The sequence below is a fragment of the Hydra viridissima genome, unplaced genomic scaffold, assembly GCF_058129835.1.
Source record: "Hydra viridissima isolate aposymbiotic clone 2 unplaced genomic scaffold, HvirCarnegie_v1 scaffold_6, whole genome shotgun sequence".
Taxonomy (NCBI): Eukaryota; Metazoa; Cnidaria; class Hydrozoa; order Anthoathecata; family Hydridae; genus Hydra; species Hydra viridissima.
In genome coordinates this window covers 15,136,047-15,158,120 of record NW_028324305.1, presented here as the reverse complement: position 1 = coordinate 15,158,120, position 22,074 = coordinate 15,136,047, and the positions used below count along the sequence as shown (strand labels likewise).

The following is a 22,074-nucleotide window of genomic DNA, read 5'->3' as shown; positions in this document are numbered from 1 at the left end:
AATTTGCTCTGAAAAATTTTTGAATAAAGAAATCGATTTCCTAATAAATGTGTTTGCTGAAAATGGATACGAAAAGAAGAAATTACAAGACCTTGCAAATATTGTTATAAAAAAACGACACTCAAATAATGAAATAGTTTTATCTAACAACAAAGCAACTATGCCAACTATATCACTACCGTGGATCCCAGTATTATCACCAAAACTTCGAAAAATCTTTAGGAAAGCAGGTTACAGGGCAGTCTTTAAATCCAGTGCAAATCTTAAATCTTTACTAACTTCGCGCAACAAAACAAAACTACCATCAAATAGCCATCCCGGAGTATACCTAATAGAATGCGAGTGTAAACAAAAATACATCGGTGAAACAAAAATGAAAATAGCAACAAGAACAAAACAACACCAAAAAAATGTTTTTGAAGAAAAATTAGAACAATATGCAATTGGCCATCATAAAATTAAATGTTCAGGTAATATAAAATGGGATCAAGTAAAGACGCTAAAAGTAGAACCCAAAAAATTTGAAAGAAAAGTTCGAGAGGCAATCGAAATTCAGTTCAACAAATGCGGACCTAAAAATGGAGGTATGAATTTAGATGACGGTCAATATGTAAAAACGCAATTCTGGACGCCATACTTTTTATACCTACGAAATATTAAAGAAGCCCAACTAAAGCGAAGTTTAAAGAAGCCATTAAAACGTGACATTACCGTTAATGTTTGTTTGTAATTTAATTTAATAATATTTGTAATTAAAGCTGAAGATGCTAGTATCAATAATCTAGCGAAAATTTCTTAGATAAAATAAAAAATTAGTATTGAGAGAATTCGTATTTATTGAAGTTCATATATTAAATATATATATATATATATATATATATATATATATATATATATATATATATATATATATATATATATATATATACACAGTACTGTAAATAAGCTTTAGCCCACTCATTAAAACACTTTTTTTTAACATATTTTGAATAATAGCTTCTGATTTTTTTTTATATAAAATGATGTCTTATTTCAAACAGTACTAAGCACTATTTTAACAAACAAAAGCAATATTTATCAAAATTTTAAATAGTTTGTTGTATTTAGATATCAAACGTGTTTATTTTCTTTATAAGTTGAACTGAACCAATTCGTATAAGCTTTTTTGGTTTTTGGTTTGTTTTTATTAATTGTTGTCAAGGCTTCATATGAGATAATAGTACAGTTTACAAATACATTTCATAGTTATTGTGCCCTTATTATTTTTCTCAATGAAAAAGAGCTTTTCTAAATGAAAAATTGCCCAAAAAACAAAATATATAAGAGCAGAGATTTTAGAGGAATTATAAAAAAACTTAAAAACACGGGATCTCTTGAGGATAAAACTCGAAGTTGAAGACCTCCAAAGCTTACAAAACATGACATTCAAGTTTTTTATAAATGTGTCTCTGCGAAATCGGAAAAAAACCTCTAGTGAACTGCTCCAGAACTTTCAAGCTGCAACTGGTACCAACATTTCCTCATCTTGCATTCGACAACATTAGCTAAAAGCTGGGTTAAGAGGGCGAGTTACAGTTCGAACGCCTTTGTTTCGTCGTGGAAGTAAAGAAAAAAGACTGAAGTATGCAAAACAGCAAAATAATTGGGCACAAGAAATGTTAAACCATGTACTACACACAAATGAATCAAAATTTGATTTATTCGGTAGCAAAAGACGATAGTATATTAGAAGAAAGGTTGGAGAGGCTTATTGCCCTGATTGTTTACATCCAAAAATCATGCATGGAGGAGGTTCTGTTCTAGTTTGGGGTTGTATTTCATCATCTGGAGTTAGTGGTTTAATCAGAATTGATGGCAAACTGACAGAAGAATGGTATGTGGAAATTTTAAGACATCATGCAATACCGTCTGGAGTGAGACTAATAGGTAATAAATTCATTCTACAGCAAGACAATGATCCCAAACATTATTCCCGATAAGCCAAAAAAATATTTACATGACATGTGTGAGGAGGGAGTTCTCGAAGTAATGAACAGGCCTCCTTAAAGTTCAGATATGACCATTATTGAACATGTTTGGGATGTGCATATGTTCACCTTTTAGATTGTTCTGTGATCAATGCAAAAGGGCGGACATTCGGAGTATTTGTTTTTTTTCTTTTTTGTATCCTATTTAATTAAATTCTTTTTTAGATATTTTTGTTTGTAATATATGTATCTATAAACTTGATTTTTTTAAATTTGATAAGCCTTTCATATTTTTAAGAAAAAATCAAAAATAATTGTAAAATTATGGTGAGCTAAAATTTTTGTAAAATTTACAGTAAACCGATTGCTTATTAGATTCAATAATTTTTCTTCATTTACTTAATCGTGTTGGTAATGCGTTAATGCTCGTGGTTACCTTTCCTTTATCACGTCTTTTTTAACGTTTAACAGTTCGTTGCCCAAGTTTTATCATTTGTGGTTTCCTTACGCATCTGTTTTAATAAACCGAATAAAGACATTGAAGATATATTACGCAATCTTGCTAATAGCAGAAGCTCCTAAGACGCTATTGGTGAGCGGCAGGGTGATGCGCTTATTTATTACGCGCTGATCAATATGTTTATCAAACAAGAACAGGGTTAAGCAAACTACTTTTCCGTTTTCTTTTATTATTACTTTTTTTTTTCGTTGTGCTTGTGTAAATAGTTAACTCGAGCTTAAAAACTGTAATGATACCTTATCAAATCACTTTCCTTTAACGAAGTTTTTAGTTAAGTATGATTGGTTGCGTTTTGCACAAGCGAATTCATGCTTATTTAAAATGCAGGCGTACGTGAATTATATTTATGCTAACTTATTCTTTTAGGTTACTTAATTAGTAAGCAAAAAACGTTATTTTCATAAATGATCAGAGATAAAAAAAAAAAATTAAAAAAAAAATAAAAAGAAAGAAATAATAACAAACGTAGAAAAAAATTTCTTCGTTGAATTCTTTTTTGCTCGACACGCGAACACAAAACTTTTGTAACGAATTTCTCATCTATTTAAAGTGCCCAAATGGAAGATTTTAATGTTCATTTTGAAATGTGAAACAAAAAGAAAAAAAAGAATAATACATAAAAATTCAATCTAATACTTAACAGCTATTAAAATAAGTTGGTACAGTATTAAGATATTTTCATTACCTTTTTACGTATAGTGCTCGAACCTCTGGCCAGGAATGATCCCCATTTTCGACCATTCGTTTTAAGTTTTGTAGTTAGAATAATAATCACGTGAAATTATTATCTTGTTAATTACTTTAAGCCATTTACTATATAATTACTATAATAGTTTGCTAATCAGTTGACCCTCTTGTGTTTGAATGTGGCAATCTTTCCTCCAAAACATATACTCAAATAAATGAAAAAAAAACAAAAAGTTTTTTTTTAACAAAACTTCTTATATAAATGATATTGCAACCAATACATAAGATGTTTTGGTAGAAAAAAGTAACTTTCCTGAAGAATGGTATTTCTCTAGGATGTACCCGATAAAAAATCTGCAACGTAATAAATAATAAATAAAAAAAAAAAAAAAAGAAAAAATCAATTAGACCTTAATTACTGAACTCATTCGCACAATTTGAAAAAAAAAAAACGACGAAAAAAACAAAAACAATACAGCGAATGCTTTAAAATAATGTTAAGGACACCTTTCTCTAAGTCGATAAATGGCCCAATACAAAAATATTTGTACAACCGGTACAAACAGAAACGACCCTGCCAACACAAGTCCCACAGTTTCATATGGTGATTTGTCAAAATTCATGATGGGGTAGATAACAAGTTTGGTTATTTTAGTATAAACTATGTTGAAAATACTGTAAAGTATAAACACAGTTGATGGATACACAAAATGAAGCACTCGAACAGGTATTTTTGTAAATGCGTGATCTACAATGAGCCAAACAAGCATGAGGAGGTGTCTGTCGATGTTTAAAAACCAACCAAGGCTACTTGAGATATCATTATCATGCCGAAAGAGCAGTAACCAATAAATTAATGTAACATCAACTGATAGGTTCAAAGCAATTGCAGAAAGAAACCAGTGAACTTTGTTTATCATTGGTAAATTTTCTTTAAACTGGTCGCTCCTTTTGGTTCGTAAAGAAACAAGACTCACTCTTTTCGTACAATTTTCTTCTATACCTGAAATAATTGAATCTACAGTAAATCCGTTTTTAAGGTGGCTCTCAGCGTTACTATTAACAACATCTTCAATTACGAAATCGTTACTTGAAACGATAGGCTGTTCGAAATTACTTATCTTTCCACTATTGTCACGAAATAATCCTAAGCAGCTGACAATAAGCGCAGATACAAAATACAAAAACACGAAAATGTAATTTATGCTCGTCATATATATAAGCCATTTTAATGGACGACCCTTCCAGGACATGCTTAGCGTAGTCATAAATAAGAGATACGTTGAGATGATCAATCGGTAGACCAATACAAAAGAAGGCTTTATACATGGTACCTAAGTAAAGTAGAAACACGCATGCAAATATACACATCAAAATAAAACACACTAAAATAAAACAAATGTTTCATACGATGAGCTTTTCAAATATATTTATATTTTTCTCGACAAATTTTTTACACGAGTGCATTCCCCCGGGAATAATTTGGTTTAGAAAAATAGTTTTATTTGATAGCTGCTAAAACCACACCTGATCGACACTTAGGAATGAATATTTTTACAGCTGAACCGAAGAGTAATCTAAAATGGCTTTCCATACAAAATACGAATTATTTTTTCCGAATATGGATGGCTCTTTTACTACCTTTTTTTTTACTTACTCAAGTATGTAAGCTTTTATGAAAAAGTAAATTGCTTACATATTTGTAAACGTTTAAAAAAAATTTAAATTTACTTTTGAAATTAATTTACTTTTATAAAACAAATTTTATTTTGTAAAGAAAGGTGAATTTACTTTCAAATGTAAGTTATGTAAAAGTAGATTACATAAAAAAGTAATTTACATTTCACATGTAAAATTGAGTTACATGGTAAAGTAATTTACTTTTACATTTAAATGTTAATTGCTTTTTTAAAATTGCATTACATAATATAATTTTATCTCAAAATGTATCTTACTTTTACATTTAAAAAGAATTTGTTTTTAAAAAAGTTATATTACTGTAATTGTAAAAAAAAAGCATTTTAAAATACATTATAAAAAAATTACATGCTATCAAAGGTAAATAAAATTTACTTATATAATTAGTTTTCCTAAGTAGACGTGTTATTTTAGAACTATTAAAAGTAAATTACATAAAATTACTTTTGATTACTTAAGTTTACATTTTAAACAACTTTTAGTTACAATTAAAAGTAATCTATACTTAAAAAGTAAGTAAATTTACTTTTGGTCGACATTTTCTTTGAAAGGATATTGTATGAGAGAGTAAAATGCAGTGAAACAAAACTTGCAGTAAAGCTTAGTTGTAAGGCGAGCACCGTAATAATTTTGTTTAATTTTTTCGACAACAATGACTGGAAAAATAGAGAAAAAAAAATATCTAAAAGACGTTTATTTGGAACGCAAGACTTTATCAACATACATCGCTGGAAATGTTTGTTTTTATCTGAAACACGCCAACTGTTGAAGCAAGACGTCTATCTGGTGACAATATTAAATATTCAGGTATGTTTGTAAATTTTATTTAATCATTAAGATGAACTTGCGAATGAAAACAGAAAGGTCAAAGAAAGTAAATAAATACTTGCTGTACAGTCATGTATTTGTATCAGTCTTTAATTTGCGTTGGTACTTGAAATATATTTTTATAAACTATTGTTTGTACTGTAGGTTCGAACTCTAATACCGACGATGATCAAGTTATAAAATCAATCCGTAGAATAAAAGATTTGCCTATTAAGACCCTGTTTTCATTTGTTGCCAACATCAATAAGTATGTTTGTTTGATGTACCCGGAGAATGGAAACCTTGTATGTGGGCCTGAACCAAATTTTAGAAAACATATCTTTTGTGTTAATAAAAAATCTTTTTATACGAACATGAAAGATATGTACCTTTACGATTCTCAAAAAAAAAACTACTCGTTCAAGATAAATTAGTTAGGATGCAGAGCAAAGATGAAATAGATGAAGCCGTAATAAACTGCATTATCCAAGATGGCTGTCCTTTTAACGATTTTCATAAACCTGGTATGCAACGCCTTCTAAAAGTTCTTGCTCCACTTTACAAACCGCCTCATCGAAAGACAATAACAAAACGATTGAGAAAGTAATACTATCTATACAAGAACGATCTTAGAGCTAAACTTAAGTCAGTTACCCATATTGCCCTAGCAAACGATTTGTGGAAGAATAGGGTTGGATCCTATTGGCTTTGCATAACAACGCATTATTTAACAAAGAAGTTTAAACACAAGTCAAATATAGTTTTGCTTTTTTGGATTTTGCAATCACTTTCTAAATTTCTAATTAGTATTGAGCGTGGTTCTTGTTAATAGCGTTAAAGTGATTGTTGTTATTCAGCGTGGTTGTTGTTAACAACCACGATGACCAATTGAAAAATATTTGGGTGCATAAACTTTTACCAGAAAGTCTATCGGCTACCCATGCCCCTGACTGAAATCGTTTTTAATCAAATAGTTTATACTTGATTTATAATTTTTGCAAAACTTTTTGAAAGGTCCATGTCTTACCCTAAACATATTTGATAATGCTTTAAACGAATTATGAAATATGTTTAGGGACGTTAGAGCTGGTTAACGGCTTTAATTGAATATTTTCCAACAATTTAAAGCTTTCACAAAAACGGAATATTTTTTTTCCTAAGTAGAATTTATTTTTTGCAACCGAATTGCTTTTCTGTCATTATTAGATTTTCACTCTCCGCATAAAAATATACTTCTGGAAAAATGTATTTTGCACTAATTAATCTTTAAATTGCTTGATAATCTAAAAATAAACGCTGAACTTTCTTCCATTTTTTCTGGTGACAGGAAGCTAAAATGTGCACCCACCCCCCACCCACCCCCCACCCACCCCCTTCCCTTTTGTTTTTTAAAATCTTATATTTAAGTAAGATTACTTTCAAAAATAATTTACTTTTACATGCAAAAAGTAAATTACATTTCAATGCAAACTCTTTTTATAAGTATAAATCTAAATTACATTTTAAAGTAAATTTCTTTCACACGGCTTACTTTTAAAAGTAATTTACAAAAAGTAAATTCCGTGGTGTGACCTAACAAAGTCCTATGCTTTAAGAAAGTCCTAATTTAAGAAATGACAAATTTCGTATACATAAAATAAAAAATTTAGAGAAAAAAATTTAGTTATTTTATCTAACTAAATATCTAGTTAAAACAACAAAGCTATTTTTCGCAAATGTTTCTTTTATATAAACGAAATTTGTCATTTCTTAAATTAGGACTTTCTTAAAGCATAGGACTTTGTTAGGTCACACCGCGGTAACTCTTTTACGTACTTTTACTTGTTAAAAAAAAATAATAACGTATTTTTAATAAGTTTTTAATAAGTTAAGCATTTTTAAAATTAACTTTATGTAAGTAATTTTATATGTAATATGTTATTTTTTAAAAAATGAATTACTTTAAAATGTAAATATATTTCATAATTTAATCTAAGTTATGTAAAGTAATTTTTGTTTAAAAGTACCGTAAAAGTGCCTAACTTTGCACAACAGTTGGAAACTTTGCACAACAGTATGTCAAAGATGTTTTACTTTCTAGCAACTAAAAATTTGATCTACAAATGCAAATCAATTTAGAATCCGACGGTTTGTTTTAGTGTCAATACGAAACTCATGTAAAATAGTTTTATAAAAGCGATTTCTCGCAACACGAGTCGTTTTGTGTAAACATAGAAGTAGAATACAAAAATTATGTCTTACAACTTTTATCTGTGCAGCAGATCAGAATTGAACTCAAAAGTGAGTAAACTGCTTAAAGTGTTTATTATGGTATTGATTTGAAGTAAACTCATATCGATAAAAAAAAAAAAAAATTAAAATTTAACAGTCTTGTAAATAAAGTACTTTTTTTGGCAGAATTTGGGGTAACTTTGCACAATGTACAAAGTTCACCTTAAATGTCGTTGGTCATCCAAAAGCAATACTTTCTAAAACTTCATGCAAATATTTTATATAAGCAGAGTTATTTCATACTTTTTTATAGCTTTAAATAATTTCTTGGGTAACTCAAGGTCAAATTAAGTTATTAGTAATGTTTTTTCCAGATGTCAAGTCATTACAAAAAGAAGATTAAAACCAAAAAATAAAAAAACTATACAGAGGACGATCTAGCTAAATGTCTTGAAGATGTAAAACCTAAAAAGCTGACACAAGAGCAAGCTGCTACAAAATATGGTGTTAGTCGAAGAACGATTTGTTACAAATTGAAAGGAGAGCATAACTTAAAACCTGGTAAACCGTATTATTTTTCCAAATTAGAGGAGACTACCTTTGTCAAATGTACCATTCAATTAAGTCAATTTGGATTTCCTATTGGTAAAGAAGACTTACGTCATATTATGTACAATTATATCCATAGTTCTGGTAGAAAAGTAACTGAATATAAAGTCTTTCCTGGGCCTGATTTAATCAAGTCATTTTTACAAAGATATCCAGAACTAAGAAATAAATTTGTGCCAAACATAAAAAAAATCACGAGCAAATTTTAATGAAGAAATTCTAAAAGAATATATTCAACATCTTACCAAAACCATACAAGATGTTCCTCCAGGCAATATATACAACTATGATGAAACAAATCTAACTGATGACCCTGGCTTAAAAAAGTGCTTGGTAAAAAGAGGCAGTAAATACCTCACAAATATAAGAAACACTTCTAAGACAAGTATTTCTATAATGATATCAGGTAATGCAGCTGGTGAAATTTTACCACCTTTTGCTGTTTATAAGGCTACTAATCTGTGGTCAACTTGGTATGTAGGAGGTCCTAAAGGAGCCAGATACTTCAGTACTAAAAGTGGGTGGTTTGATGGAGTAGCTTTCGAAGAGTGGTTTTTATAGTTTTACCTTCTTTGAAAAAGAAGTTAGGAGTTAAAGTTCTCTTAGGCGATAACCTATCCTCTCACATCTCTCCAAAAATTATTGAAGCCTGTGAAGAAAATGAAATAAAGTTTGTTTGTCTGCCACCTAGTAGTACACATATAACTCAACCCCAAGATGTAGCTTTCTTTAAACCTTTGAAAACAGCTTGGCGTAAAATTATCACAGAGTATAAAGATTCACCTGTTGGCTGCATAAAGACATCTCTTGACAAACAACATTTCCCAGAACTTTTTAATCAGTTAATGTCTGCTGTAGAGCCAAATCAGGCTAGCAATTTACAATCAGGTTTTAGAAAGTGCGGTGTCTATCCAGTGAATGTCAATGAACTTCTTACAAAATTTAGAGAAAGAGAATCTTATGATAAAGAATTTCTAAAAGACAGCTTTAAGGTTTTCTTACAAAACAAATTTAAATCTTTGGAATCTGTAGGAACTAATAAACGAAAAAAGAAACTTTCTGTTCCTGCAGGCAAAAGTGTTAGCATTAAAGATCTAGAAAAATTTAACGAGGGTTGTGATTTTGCCTCAAAGAAAATTGCAAAGAGGAAAAACTAAGCAAAACTAGGAAACTTTTCAAAGTACCAAAATTAGGCTTTCAATAGTGTTTTTGAACTGTTTTGTTAATTTTGAATTTTTATTCAAAAAAAGGAAATCTTTAATTATTTTAGTTTATCTAAAAGTAATCTTTAATTATTTAAGTTTACCAAGATACAAATGAGCTTTTTTGTGTTTTTAATGAGGTTGTGTTCAGTTTCTTTTATCATAGCATGTTATATTCTTTATTAAGCATAATAATGCTAAAGTTAATCTTTTGTTTTTTTTGTTAAACTACCCTCTGAATTATTTTTCCTTCAGAAAGTATGAAAAAAGAGGTCACTTTCACGAATTTCATACATATCATAAAGCTATTCAAGTTTTTTTTAAGTTGTGCAAAGTTACCCAGACCCCTGGCTAACTTTGCACATTTTTTAAACAATCTTGAAAAACTACTTCTTAATTAGTAAAAATAAATTTAACAATTAAAATAGAATTTAGATATCCTAAATAAATGATTTGCAAGTTTACATCAATATAATAAGAAGTTTAAAGCAGACTTTTATAGATGAAAATTGCAAATAAATCAAATTTTTGTGCCAAGTTAGACACTTTTACGGTAACTGTTTTGTTTTGTTTTTACATCAAATTAAGTAAAAGTGCCATCCCTATCTCCGAACAAAATCATTTAAAAGCAAGAACAGCTAAATAGGAATACAATTTCTATACTAAAATTTAATTTTGTAAGTAAAATTGACTTTCTTAAATAATAGTAAATTCAATAACCATTGGTTTCCAAAACTTTTGCATAAAAAATAAATAACAAAAAACAAAGAGATATTTTCTTTTCTTTGAATGTGAATTTGTGAAACAATGTGAAAACATTCCGTTCCACCCAAAATAATGGGATTTATTTCATTAAACCAAAAGAGAAATTTTAAGTGAGAGGGGGGAGGGGAGCATACTTACTTATTCATGTATTTTGCAAATGGAAAGGGCTTGCAGTGATTATCATGCTATCAATGTTAAAAGCGAAAAAATTTCTTCAATTTCCGAAATCTACAATTGCAGTTTCCTAAATGCCGGAAGTTGCTAAATTTTCAGCTTTAAAAGTTTGCTAAGAATTTGCTAATATTTACTTTACGCATTGCATGGCATGTACAGGACCCTATGACCTTTTTTTTTGGAGGACCCCATTATCTATTTTTTTATTGGAGGGGGAGGAGGAAGGTGGCAACATAGAAGGTCTAGCACCAGCACTGCTAACACACTATTGCAAAGAATATATATCTATATCTTGCTTTTCACTTTTTTAGCAATTAAATTACTCATAGAAGTAAACAAATCCTTGTCACCTAAATGGACTCACCTTCGAAGAAACAATGGACTCACCTTCGAAGAAACAAACATCTTCTTCGTTTCGCCCAAAACCATTAAAACGAACCCAAAATTTCTTCTTCGGAATTCATTCCTGAATGTTCTGGTATGTCTTTTGTTCATTTTAATTTCTGTGTCAAATTAGTGATCTTTATCACGACTATTTCACTCAGATCATATTTTTTTCTAAACGCAGTTTGTAAACCTGACACTTTTAGATTCCTAATTAATGTTTGCTCGCAAAACTAGAAATCCACGTGACTTGCGGTCGAACGACAAATAAAAAAAGTAAATCTTTTAATTTGTAACCATCTTCTATTGACATGAAAGTCTTAAACGACTGAGAATCCTATGTTGCCACTTATTAACCTAAAAACAACGCGATGCACGGATATTTTTAATTTTACCTACAATGAGTTTTGAAAACAAACTTCATTATCAATTTACTTAAAAAAAATGATTTACTTCCGTCGCCGTATACTTTCATTTTTTCGTCGTATCACATTCTTTTGAAGAAAATATATGCAGTAGATAGTAAACTAGAGCTCTACATTGATTTCATTCATTTGGTACATTCTTGAGATCTAACAGTCGAAAAGGATGCAGCATGCAATATGTGTCGAAAACAATAAGTCAATATTCTTGGTGTGACATTAAAATGCGTGGGGATGTCACTTTAATAAATATTATTTTATGAATAGTTGAAATATTTCCGCTCGAAAAGGAAAATAGAAATGAACATGTGAAATATAAATCTAACATAAAAATTTCCTGATATCTATTACGTACGTTTCTCATCGTGTTCAATATTTCAAAATATATTTCATCGAAAAAATAAATAAAAAATAAACGAAAAATGAATAATGGATAAGTTAATAAGTAAATAAATTTCAAAATTGAAAAAAATTCTACCAATAACTTTTCGAATTTTATTCAACAACTTTGGAAATTTATTTCTATAATTTGTATAATTTGTATAATTTGTATAATTTGTATAATTTGTATAATTTGTATAATTTGTATAATTTGTATAATTTGTATAATTTGTATAATTTGTATAATTTATATAATTTGTATCCTTTGTATCCTTTGTATCCTTTGTATCATTTGAATCATTTGTATAATTTGTATAATTTGTATCATTTGTATCATTTGTATCATTTGTATAAAAATAGTATAGAATGCCAATTTGAATAATCATTCGCAATTATCAGCCTGTTGGTAATTAAAGTTTTTTGTTGGTCTTTTGTAAAAAGATGTCTACCAACGTTTTCAATGCAAGTCTTTAGTTGACTTATATATTTTTAATGTAAAAAATGAGGATCTGCAAAATTTACTTAAAATTAAGGATTAAGTTGAATATACAGCTGTAAAAAAAAAAGAAGGTTTTTGCAAGCTATTTCTCAAAAATTCTCGTAGAATCTAAATAAAAGTTGAAATCAAAGAAGAAATATTTGAGTAAAAATCTACGTTATATTTACTTTAAATATTTTTAAATGAGACATTATTTACCATTTGTAAGAACCAGGGTGCGTATTTAACAACTTTGTGGCTGCTTCGTTTAAAAAATGAGCTAAGTGATAATAAAAAAAAAACGAGTTTTTTGAGTTAGCTTTTTTTTTAAATTATTTATTTCACAAAACTATTTATAAGAAAATACTTACATATTTTGTTTTTTAATTAGTTTAATAAATTAAAAATGCCTTTAAAGTCTTTTACCGCGACTTTGCACCCGTCCCCCTCCCCCCGTCCCCCACCCTGTTATGCGTCGTCTTTAACCATCGATATTGTCATGAGGTTTTCAAAAGCATTTCATGTGCAGGATACTTTTGCCATACTCCATGTACTCTTCAGCTGTAATCCACATCTGATTCATTGACGGTAGAGTTGATATTATTTTAGCTCCTTCCCAAGCGGATGTTAACGCATCCGCTGATTTTGTTATTTTTACGTTGTGGAGTTTTACAGCTAATCTCAACTCTTCGTGTAACCTCTGTGCTAATCCGACCAACTTTGTTGTTCCTCCTTCAGTGTAAAACAATTAGAAAGTACGTACTTCACATCCAAAAAAATACACGATTTTACAATAATAAACAAAAAGGAAAAACAATAGAAAAAAAAAAAAGGTATTTAAGAATTAAAATCTTAAATTAGGAAATTTGAACCTGCAAGAACTATGTTGTCAGTCAACAATTGTTTTACATCTTGATCGGCTTTTGAAATGGCTCTCGTTATCAAATCGTGAATACCGGGGTAATCAAGACCAATTAGTTCTGGCTTAAAAAGAATCTCGGGGGCATTTTGACGCTCAGAACCAAGACTAACGTAGCGACCATCAGGAAGCTTAAAGCAAAGTTTTTGTTTTGAAGTTTGACAAGAATTTCGACTCTTACAAGTTTATCTAACACTCTAAAAGTCGGTAATGCAGAGTTTTTTTTAAATGGTTTTTTGTTGATTAATAGTTATAATTTTAAACTACTTACTCGGTATTGAATAGTTGACATTTCGTTCTCATTGGTTTTTTTACCAACAAAACAGTGTGCTTCTTTAATTTCTCTACAAATTTCGAGCTCTCCAGATGAGCTAAAAGATTTTCCTTCCGTTGACAACAACGTTTTAAGTGCAATAGAAACATCTCGGCCCCCAAGCTCCAAGCGTTGCACTGCATGACCAATGACGTGACCTTCGTAAACAGGAGAAGCATGAGCAACTTGATCACCAACGTCCAAAACAAGTCCTTGCATAGTACAGCAGACAAAAACTCATTAATACATAAAAAAGGTTTTGTATTCACTAAAAATGAGGAAGTTATTCGAGAAAAGGTTCTCGGACCAAAGGAAGCACTCGTTAAAAAAAGATTAAAGTCTTTTTAATGTTGTAAATAAAATTATTTTATGTTAATATTGACAATTTCTAAACTATGATAAACCATTAAAAGCTGAATTACCTGTAATTCTGCCACAGCTGTATAAACACATTACAGCTTGAGACGCAACATAATATGCCGGTGTTTCGTATTTCTCCATCATTATCTCCATCATACACTCTTGGTGTTTTTTAGATGTGCTTGGTGGTTCACACATAAATATTGGGTGTTCTTCTGGAATTATTTTACTGAGTTTAAATGTGTATTCCCAAACCTTGATCACAAATTAATAATTTATAACTGTCATCATTATGATCATCAAAATCTATGATAATATATTATAATTATGATAATATATGATATATGATAATAATATATGATAATCTATGATGATACATGATAATTACCTTCTCCATATCTATCCAGTCTTTGATCATTCCTCTCTCTATAGGATGTGAAAGTTTTAATATTCCTCGATGCTGTTGAGCGTCGTTTCCTACCCACTCTGATTTTAAATCACCCGGGAAAACTTTCTATAAACAAAAGGTGATTAAAAGCAATTGAAGAATATGGTGTGCATTAAAAAAGATAAAAAAAGAAACGTGGGAAAATTATGATATCTATAGTGGAGAAGATGGGTCGATTATATTTAAGGGATGATTTCGGAATCATAAAATAATTTGAACTGATATTTCTACAGTGTAATTAGGCCTTCCCACAAGTGATGGAACAACCAGTGGAACATCAAAACTTGAAAGACCACATTTTATTGATCCAGATCCGTTGTCTAATATCACACACGAAGAAAAGTCAGTAAATTTTCCGGAAAATTGCGGTGTTAAATTCATTTGAGACGAAGCTCCTAAAGATATTACAACATTGTTGTCATCAATAGATTCATTGTTTTTTGATTTTATGTCACGAAATGAATTTTGAGGCAGTTTCTCGTGCACTTCGAAAGTAGTTCTTTTATTTGAGCCAATCAAGTTTTTTGGAGGTGAAAGTGTCATTCTAAGGTCTTCCACTATTCTACATTGAAAGGCGTTGTCTTGATTAGCTTCATTGTTTAAACTTCTTGATTGGGCCACTGGACTCTGTTGTTCGTTTTTTTCTTCTTTATTCAGAACTGTTAACGCCGTGCATGAAACTTCAAAGTTATCGTGGCCTAAATCATTTAAAGAGTTTTTTTCAGATTTAGAAGTTAAACTGGTATTTTCTTTAAATTCGATATTTTGAGTTGGGAGTTTTTTGTGTAAATCCTTGGTTAAAACATCGGCTCCAGTTTCCTCATTAAATTTAATGTCAAACTCAATGGCTTGCTCTTTTAGCGAATCATGTGCAGAAACCTCTGTTTCAGTACCATGTATGATAGCAAATTCACTGTGACTTGCAGAATAAGAATTATTTACAGACGGATCAGTTAAAGAGTCCGCTTGTTTGTACTCTCCTGCATCGTTTTCTCGAAAAATATTATAACCAGAATTTAAATAAAAATCATTTTCTGTGTCTTTTAATTCTAAATTATCAACAGGGCTGTTTGCAACTAACAATTTTTCGAGTTTTCTAAGTAGATCATTCGAAAAAACGTCTGATTCACTTCCTTTTATAAAATTATTTTTGCTCAATGGAACAACAGTACCGCTCACTTTTAGGATTTCAATGACGTCATTTTCTCGCTCGGTTTCACTGATGAGCGATTGAGAAACTTCCTCCACAGTTTCTAACTCATCATCCATTACATCTTCTTCATTTACAAGGACAAATCTTTTTCGTGTAAAAGAGATATCTTGATCAGAATCTTGTTCAGAAAAAATTTTTCTTTCTGGTTTCGTTGCTGTAACAAAATCGGGTAAAACGAGACTTTCATCAAAGTTATTCTCGATTATCAAAGTTATTTTTTTCATGTCGCTGAAAAGACATTCATTTGGTAAACTATGTGTAGCAACTGATTCACTCAAGATACTTAGTTGAAGAGTTTCATCTAGAGCATCAGTGTTACCCAATGGTAGAGTTTTTCTCTTTTCTGCAAATCTATCGCACTCTGCTTCTGGTATGTAAGGCTGTTCATGATAGTCTCTTGATACAAAGTTTTCGATTTTGTAACCTTGGTTTATGGCTTGAAGTGTCAGGATGCTTCTGTCGCTTACGAATGTTTCTTTGGTCTCCGCCATTTCGTCAACACTATATAAAAAAGCATACTTGCATTTTAAAAATCCAACCTAACGAACCACTGTTTGCTCAAAAAGACAGAATTATTTTCTAATTTTCAAGTATGCGTTTATCTATATTTACAATTGAACTATCGCATTTTTCTTTAAAAAATATACATTTATATACTAAGATTCAAAGTTTTCTAAAAAAAAAAAAACAATAACATACTTTTCAGTCAGTTTGCTCTTTATCTCTTCCTTTTTCAAAGACGATTCAAAAATATTATTAGCAGAACAACTTCCTGAGCCTTTGACAGAACTACTATCATCAAATAAATTACCACGTGTATGCTCTAAAGCACGCATGATGATTTCATTCACGTAGCTTTCCACACTCGTTACATTAAAATCATTTTTTAAAAAGTTTTTTTTTTTTTTAAAGTTTAAAATCTTTCTGATTTCTCCCCTCAGATAACTTTTAACAGTGTTCTGTGATTGTGAAAATTCTAAATTTAACACTTTTGTTTCACCGTCCAGAATCTCTCCAGATTCGTCGAAATGACTTTTTGGTTCAGCTTTTAAATTTTCCTTCGAATCTTCAAAAAATAGGTCTGTCTTACTCGTTGTTATCTTTTCTGAATCTTCATTCTGATTATTTGCGTTATCTTCTAGAATCATGGATTCTCTCTTCAACCTAGATTGTTTTTTTATAAAATTGTCGACGTATAGTTTTTTATCACTTTGACTTTTTTTGTGTCCATTTCCAATACTTTTTAACGTTTTTTGGTATTCGGCTTCTTGATTATGGCAAATGCAATGAATGTAATTTGGCTTGCAATGACTGCAGTCTGTAAATTGTTGAGCAAGTTTTTCTTGTTCACAGAAAGATGGAATAACTACTTGCTGCTCTTCTGATTTTTTTACTTTTTGTTGATTGCAAAAAATATTTGTTGGAATTTGACTGTCGTAGGGTTTTTGGTGTACATAAGTATCCTTAGCTAATTTATCTACTTCTGGCTGACAGCATATTTCATTTGATTCATTTTGAGTTTCATTAGTTTCTTGTTGACTGCATGCTTTCTTCGGTAGTTTTTTATCTTCATCTGTAACTACTTCTTGTTGATTGCATGTTCCTAACTTTTGAATATCTTTTCTATGTTCAGTATAATGATATAAAATATTTTCTGGTCGTAAGTTTTCCTTCACATTTTTATCCAAACTCCCGCCATTTTCATTAAAATTTTCTTCTCTGTTGAAGCTCTCTAAAACACTTCTCTTTTTAAACTGCTTTTCTACCATTTTTATTTCTAAATCGTCATTAATAAAAATGGCACTTGGCAATTCTGAACATTCTGGACCATGAGTGTTTGTGAGATCCGTGTTTTTGTAAGAAAGAACACCTAAACCTGACTCTATCTCGTTTGACCATTCTCTGAGTGTTGCGGATTTAAGATTCGATTCTATGGAATCGAACATGTAAAAATCTAAATTAAGGGGACAGTGTTCCTCCATAAACAAACAATCTTTTTCTGTGTGTGATTCTTTGTTCAACACTGAATGGCAGTCTAGAGTATCTTTTAGCGAGGAATCTGGAATTGTAATATTATTTTCACATTTAAAGTCGGAAATTTGCTGTAAAGTTAATTCAGAGAGAGCAGCTTCATTTTTACTTTTTTTCTTTTTTTTTTTCCAAGCGGCGGTAACTTTTTTCGAAATTCGAACTCTTTTAAGTATATTTGAAAATAAGTTTTGTTTTAACAAGTCTGGCTCTGTTGAGCACTCGTTACACGTAGAAATTGTCGCGTTTGGAAATTCATTCTCATTGCTGCTAGAATCAAGATTTCTTCTGTTATCTTCATGACTGGATTTTTTACCAATGATCCCACTTTGCATGATTATAACTTTCATATCCTCTTCTTGCATAAGTTCTGAAACTTTTTTATCTATTGTAACAGCTTTATTAAAGTTATTCAGGGGTTCTTCTCGGTTTGTTTCGTTGTTCTCCTTTGAGCAGTATTGATGTTTTAATTTGTTTTGCGGTTGTGATATTCCACAGGAATTTATCGTCTTCTTTTCTTTTTCATTGTAATTTTGAGAAAAATCTTCTTTTTCATCACTTTTCAAGTCAGATAAACTCTCATCTACAAATTTTGGTTGAGTATTAATTATGTTATCTTCTTTCTTTTGTTCTTCAATAAAAAGACCGGAAGATGGTTGAGAGATTTCCCAAAGACAATCCTTTGATATTAACTTATCGAAAATTTTTTTCTTGAAAGTTTTTTCTTCTCTTGCATCTTTTGCACTGACGCTGTCTTTATTTTTTAAATCTTGAAGAGCCTGTGATTTATCAGAAAAATTTAAACTTGTCCTAGCTAAAACTATTGGAGGGGTTGTTTTGCTACTATTTTGAATAAGGTCTGTATTAAAAATGCGAACATTTTCGTTGCTATTATTTTTCAATTCTCCATTTTCGTTGCTATTACTAGGAATGCATTCTTCGATGTCGTCTTTAACGATATTTTTGCTTTTTGTCTTTAATGTTTCGTTGTTTGCTTGTTTTTTGCTGACTTCTCTGTAAACCCAATCCTTACAGTTATTCTTAACTTCCTGGTTATTTGTATTACAAAACACGTTGTTGCCTTCAGGGATTTCATTGTTAGTGACGTAAATATTTCTATTATCAACGTTGTTCCTACTGTTACAGACGTCCGGCGTTTCGTTGTGAAAATTACCACATGGTTTCTTTTTTTGAATAAATATTTCATTTTTAATTTTATTTGTGCTGTTACACAGGGTTATGTTCTTTATAGACATAAGGGATTTTAGCGGTATGTTTAATGTTACACGATCTGTTGTTGCGTAGGTTTCAGAAGGATCAAAAGCATATATGTCAAAATCTGTTTCCTTTCCCAGCGATTCTTGCATTTCTCGAATATCATCGATTCGAAGAACTCTTTGTCGAAACGATTCTTCGTTTTTCCAGTACTCTTTATTTCTTTCAAAAAAGTTATATATTGATTGTTTATTGTTAATTGCTTTTTTCTCGCATGTTGAATCTTTATTTCCAGAAGAAGCGTAGTTTTGTGAATACGCAGTGATTAGACGTATATCTTGAATCCAATCCATATTTTCATCTAGATTTGCGTGGCTGATAGCATCGATATTTACATCACTCTCGAGTACATAGTTTAACGTTCCAAAAGAAGAATGTTTTAGTTTTGATTCCATCGATAACTTTGAACGTCCGTCATTATTTTTCATTTTCCATAAATGTTTACTTTCATTACAAGGAAAGTCAGAAGATTCTTTGTCACACCACAAACTATCAGAATCTTGAATCTCACCAGAATTTTGGAGAATGTTTTCTTTTTGCAAAACTGATTCAAAAGAGTCCGCTGTAAAGACATCTTCGTTTTCGCTAAAATCTTCACTTGGCAATTTTCTGACGTAATCACCAAAGTGACTGTCACAGCTCTCATTAAAATTTATGATATTTTCCGAAAAATGCGATCTCAATTCTAAGTTATTTGTCTGCATGCAGCGAAAATTCCTTGCGGAATTTATATGCGCACTTATTTCCTTGATATACTTTCGCTCAAGACCTTTTTTTCTGGATTTGTCAACTCTAAACCACAGATGGTGATTTCCAATTGGTTCATTTTTATTTGATTTATCGTCCATAACCAAAGAAGAGGCTTTCTCAATTTGTCGATCAAAACTTGAAAAAGCGAATGATGGACTTTTGCTACTTATAAAAAGTTTCCTTATTGAGTTTTGTGTTGAGCAATCGCTCATCTCGTGACAGTGATCATAGTTAGTCTCTCGGGAATCTAACCTTGAATCTGTAACGACTGCGTCGCAATAATCTTTTAGTAAGTCTTGAACGCTGAAATTGTTATCAGCATATTCATCTACTGACATTCCTGTCTTGATCTCAAGATTGGTATCTTCTGTACTCAAACTAAGTTTTTGAGATGAACCTATTGATGCGTTTATAGAAAATATTGTTTCATCTCTAATCTCGCCTTCAAGGGATTGATTAATCGCTTCTTTTACGTCGGAAATATTTTCATTCCTCCGCATGATTTCATGTCTATTGCAATCGTTCATTTTGAAAATTTGATTCAAGTTTTTTTTCCCTCTTTGCGCTTCTTCAGTCGGACTAACTAATTTACTGTTTTTATACGTATTGTACCAACCATTGTTAACGTTGACGTAATTGCTATTGCTTTGTTGTTGGTTTTCTTCTTTACTGTTCTTCACTCGCTGTTCCAATTTAAATGCAAATTGGTTGAATTTGCTCTTCGATTTTGATGGGACGGTTTCCTACAAACAGAAAATATCCATTTATGATGACGTTATGATGACGTTACGGTGACTTTATGGTGACGTATACACAATGATTAGGTTAACATTAATGATAAATAACAATAAAGTTTGATGAATGTAAAAAATTGGTAATAAGCTTACAGAAATACAAGGTTTTGGATTTAAGTTGTCTGAATTGGTGCATTTTCTTTTATTTTCATATTGTGAGAGATCTTGTATTAAATGACTAAGAATGCTTTTTGACGATTTATTGGAAATTTCATCGTGTATTGTCGAACTTAGATTATTTCTTAGACTGTTTTTAAATGCGTCACACGTGTTCAAACAGCGTCTTTCTAAGTCTGATTTTATTAAAGACTGGCATTTTTTGAAAATATGCGCGGACTGTAAAATATCCAAATAACGCATTATGATATTTGTGCGTGGTGAAGAGAGCGATTCAAGTAAATGCCGCTTTAGAATTTGCTTCTTGAATCGTAAATTAAATTTCAAAATAATTAATTTCTCTAAAAGCAATTTCACTTCAATAAAATGAAGTTGTGATAACACAGTTGACGTGCAAGATGTCTTTAATTGGTTTGCAATCTTTTTTATTCTACTTAAATGTATTTCATCGCACATTGGAAAATCGCTTATAGATTCGTTTTTGTTCCTACGATTTTCAGAAACCAAACAATGCTCATTGATTGATTTAGCGTACAGTTCAAGAGCGTTCAAATAAATTTTCTGCACTCTGCAACGAACTTTCAAAACAAGAGGTTCTTGTAAAATAACACGGCATCGTTCAATAACACTTTTATAAAAGTGTGGTTCGTTTCCTGGGATATATATTTTTAACAAATCAAGAAAATTTATCAAGCCGCTGGAACCTTTTTGGCATTTATCTTCACCAAGACGTATTTTGTTTTTAGCACTTTCTATCTTACAGTGAAAAACTGGTTTTCTTTTCGATAAAAATCCTAGATGATCAAGTTCTAACCTGTCATTAAGCACTTTAGAAGGTGAATACATAGGCACATGATTTAACAAACTCAGTTTTATCGGCTCAGTAAAGTCTTTTTGACTGAGATCCAGATCAGATTTGCAGCATTGAGTTTTTCGTTTACAATGACAACAGCATGCTAAAGAAAAAGCGAGCTCATCACTGCCCACCTGTTCAATAAATGGATAGCGGAGAGATAACTTACGTTTATTACTTTTATCGACTTTACGAAAATTTGGTTCAGCAGAAAAAGATAGTATAACGTCATTTAAGTAAAGCGTTCGCTCAGCTTCTGTCTTTGAACTCATCTTTTTTCCATTAAAGACAACTGTACTTTCAAATTAAAAAAAAAAAAAAAAGGTTACAGAATTAAAAGCTGATGGCGACGTTAATTACGAGACATGTACAAGCTAAAAGATAATTAAAAAAACTTTTAGCATATATTTATTGATCACCTTGATACCAGAGATGATACCGCAAATTTTATATAATCAAACGCGTACAAACCTCAATGAACAGCGATTACGAAAAAAAGATCACCTGATTGAAATTGTCAGAAATAGAGAAGCTTATGTTTTCTTTTAATTTTCATTCAGCTATTTTATTCATGAATTTTATAAAAAAGATTTATTACAATCGTTCAAGCTTCATTTATATATGCTATACTTCTTATATGCTCTTACTCATGAAATATTCAGAGCACAACTTAATAGATTTTATCTTCTAAATGTGATT

The 22,074-nt window shown here is 30.5% G+C and overlaps 2 protein-coding genes and 1 pseudogene across 6 annotated transcripts; 1 reads left to right on the top strand and 2 right to left on the bottom strand.

The window, feature by feature from the left end:
• Positions 1–2,941: 2,941 nt before the first annotated feature.
• On the bottom strand, positions 2,942–11,733 carry LOC145190403 (uncharacterized). Of its 2 annotated transcripts, XM_090091355.1 has the most exons (3): positions 11,478–11,733; positions 11,028–11,381; positions 2,942–4,508 (listed from the first exon to the last, which is right to left on the bottom strand). In XM_090091355.1, the coding sequence occupies exons 2-3, from the start codon at positions 11,133–11,135 to the stop codon at positions 3,672–3,674; spliced, it is 945 nt and encodes a 314-aa protein (XP_089947481.1). In that variant the 5' UTR covers positions 11,136–11,381; positions 11,478–11,733; the 3' UTR covers positions 2,942–3,671. The 2 variants fall into 2 exon arrangements, with proteins under 2 accessions (XP_089947481.1, XP_089947482.1); XM_090091356.1 differs by lacking the exon at positions 11,478–11,733 and having other exon boundaries at positions 11,005–11,141.
• Positions 8,047–9,908, top strand: LOC149887195 (uncharacterized; annotated as a pseudogene).
• Positions 11,734–12,611: 878 nt separating the features above from the next.
• LOC145189869 (uncharacterized) lies at positions 12,612–22,004 on the bottom strand. 4 transcript variants are annotated; one of them, XM_090090624.1, is made up of 9 exons: positions 21,847–21,891; positions 20,499–21,749; positions 16,258–20,354; positions 14,577–16,059; positions 14,286–14,411; positions 13,960–14,152; positions 13,496–13,749; positions 13,178–13,355; positions 12,612–13,037 (listed from the first exon to the last, which is right to left on the bottom strand). In XM_090090624.1, exons 2-9 carry the CDS (start codon positions 21,645–21,647, stop codon positions 12,814–12,816), a joined length of 7,704 nt encoding a protein of 2,567 aa, XP_089946750.1. In that variant the 5' UTR covers positions 21,648–21,749; positions 21,847–21,891; the 3' UTR covers positions 12,612–12,813. The 4 variants fall into 4 exon arrangements, 3 of the variants coding, with proteins under 3 accessions (XP_089946750.1, XP_089946751.1, XP_089946752.1); XM_090090625.1 differs by having other exon boundaries at positions 20,499–21,672; positions 21,795–21,885; XM_090090626.1 differs by having other exon boundaries at positions 20,499–21,667; positions 21,795–21,881.
• Between the last annotated feature and the right edge of the window lie 70 nt (positions 22,005–22,074).

Coding starts and splice junctions, on each gene's coding strand:
- LOC145190403 (XM_090091355.1), bottom strand. CDS start 11,135: ATGAACAAAAGACATACCAGAACATTCAGGAATGAATTCCGAAGAAGA. Junction 4,509..11,027: donor AGATGTTTGTTTCTTCGAAG/GTGAGTCCATTG, acceptor TACTTTACTTAG/GTACCATGTATAAAGCCTTC.
- LOC145189869 (XM_090090624.1), bottom strand. CDS start 21,647: ATGAGTTCAAAGACAGAAGCTGAGCGAACGCTTTACTTAAATGACGTT. Junction 20,355..20,498: donor ATCCAAAACCTTGTATTTCT/GTAAGCTTATTA, acceptor TTCTGTTTGTAG/GAAACCGTCCCATCAAAATC. Junction 13,750..13,959: donor CAGCTGTGGCAGAATTACAG/GTAATTCAGCTT, acceptor GTACTATGCAAG/GACTTGTTTTGGACGTTGGT.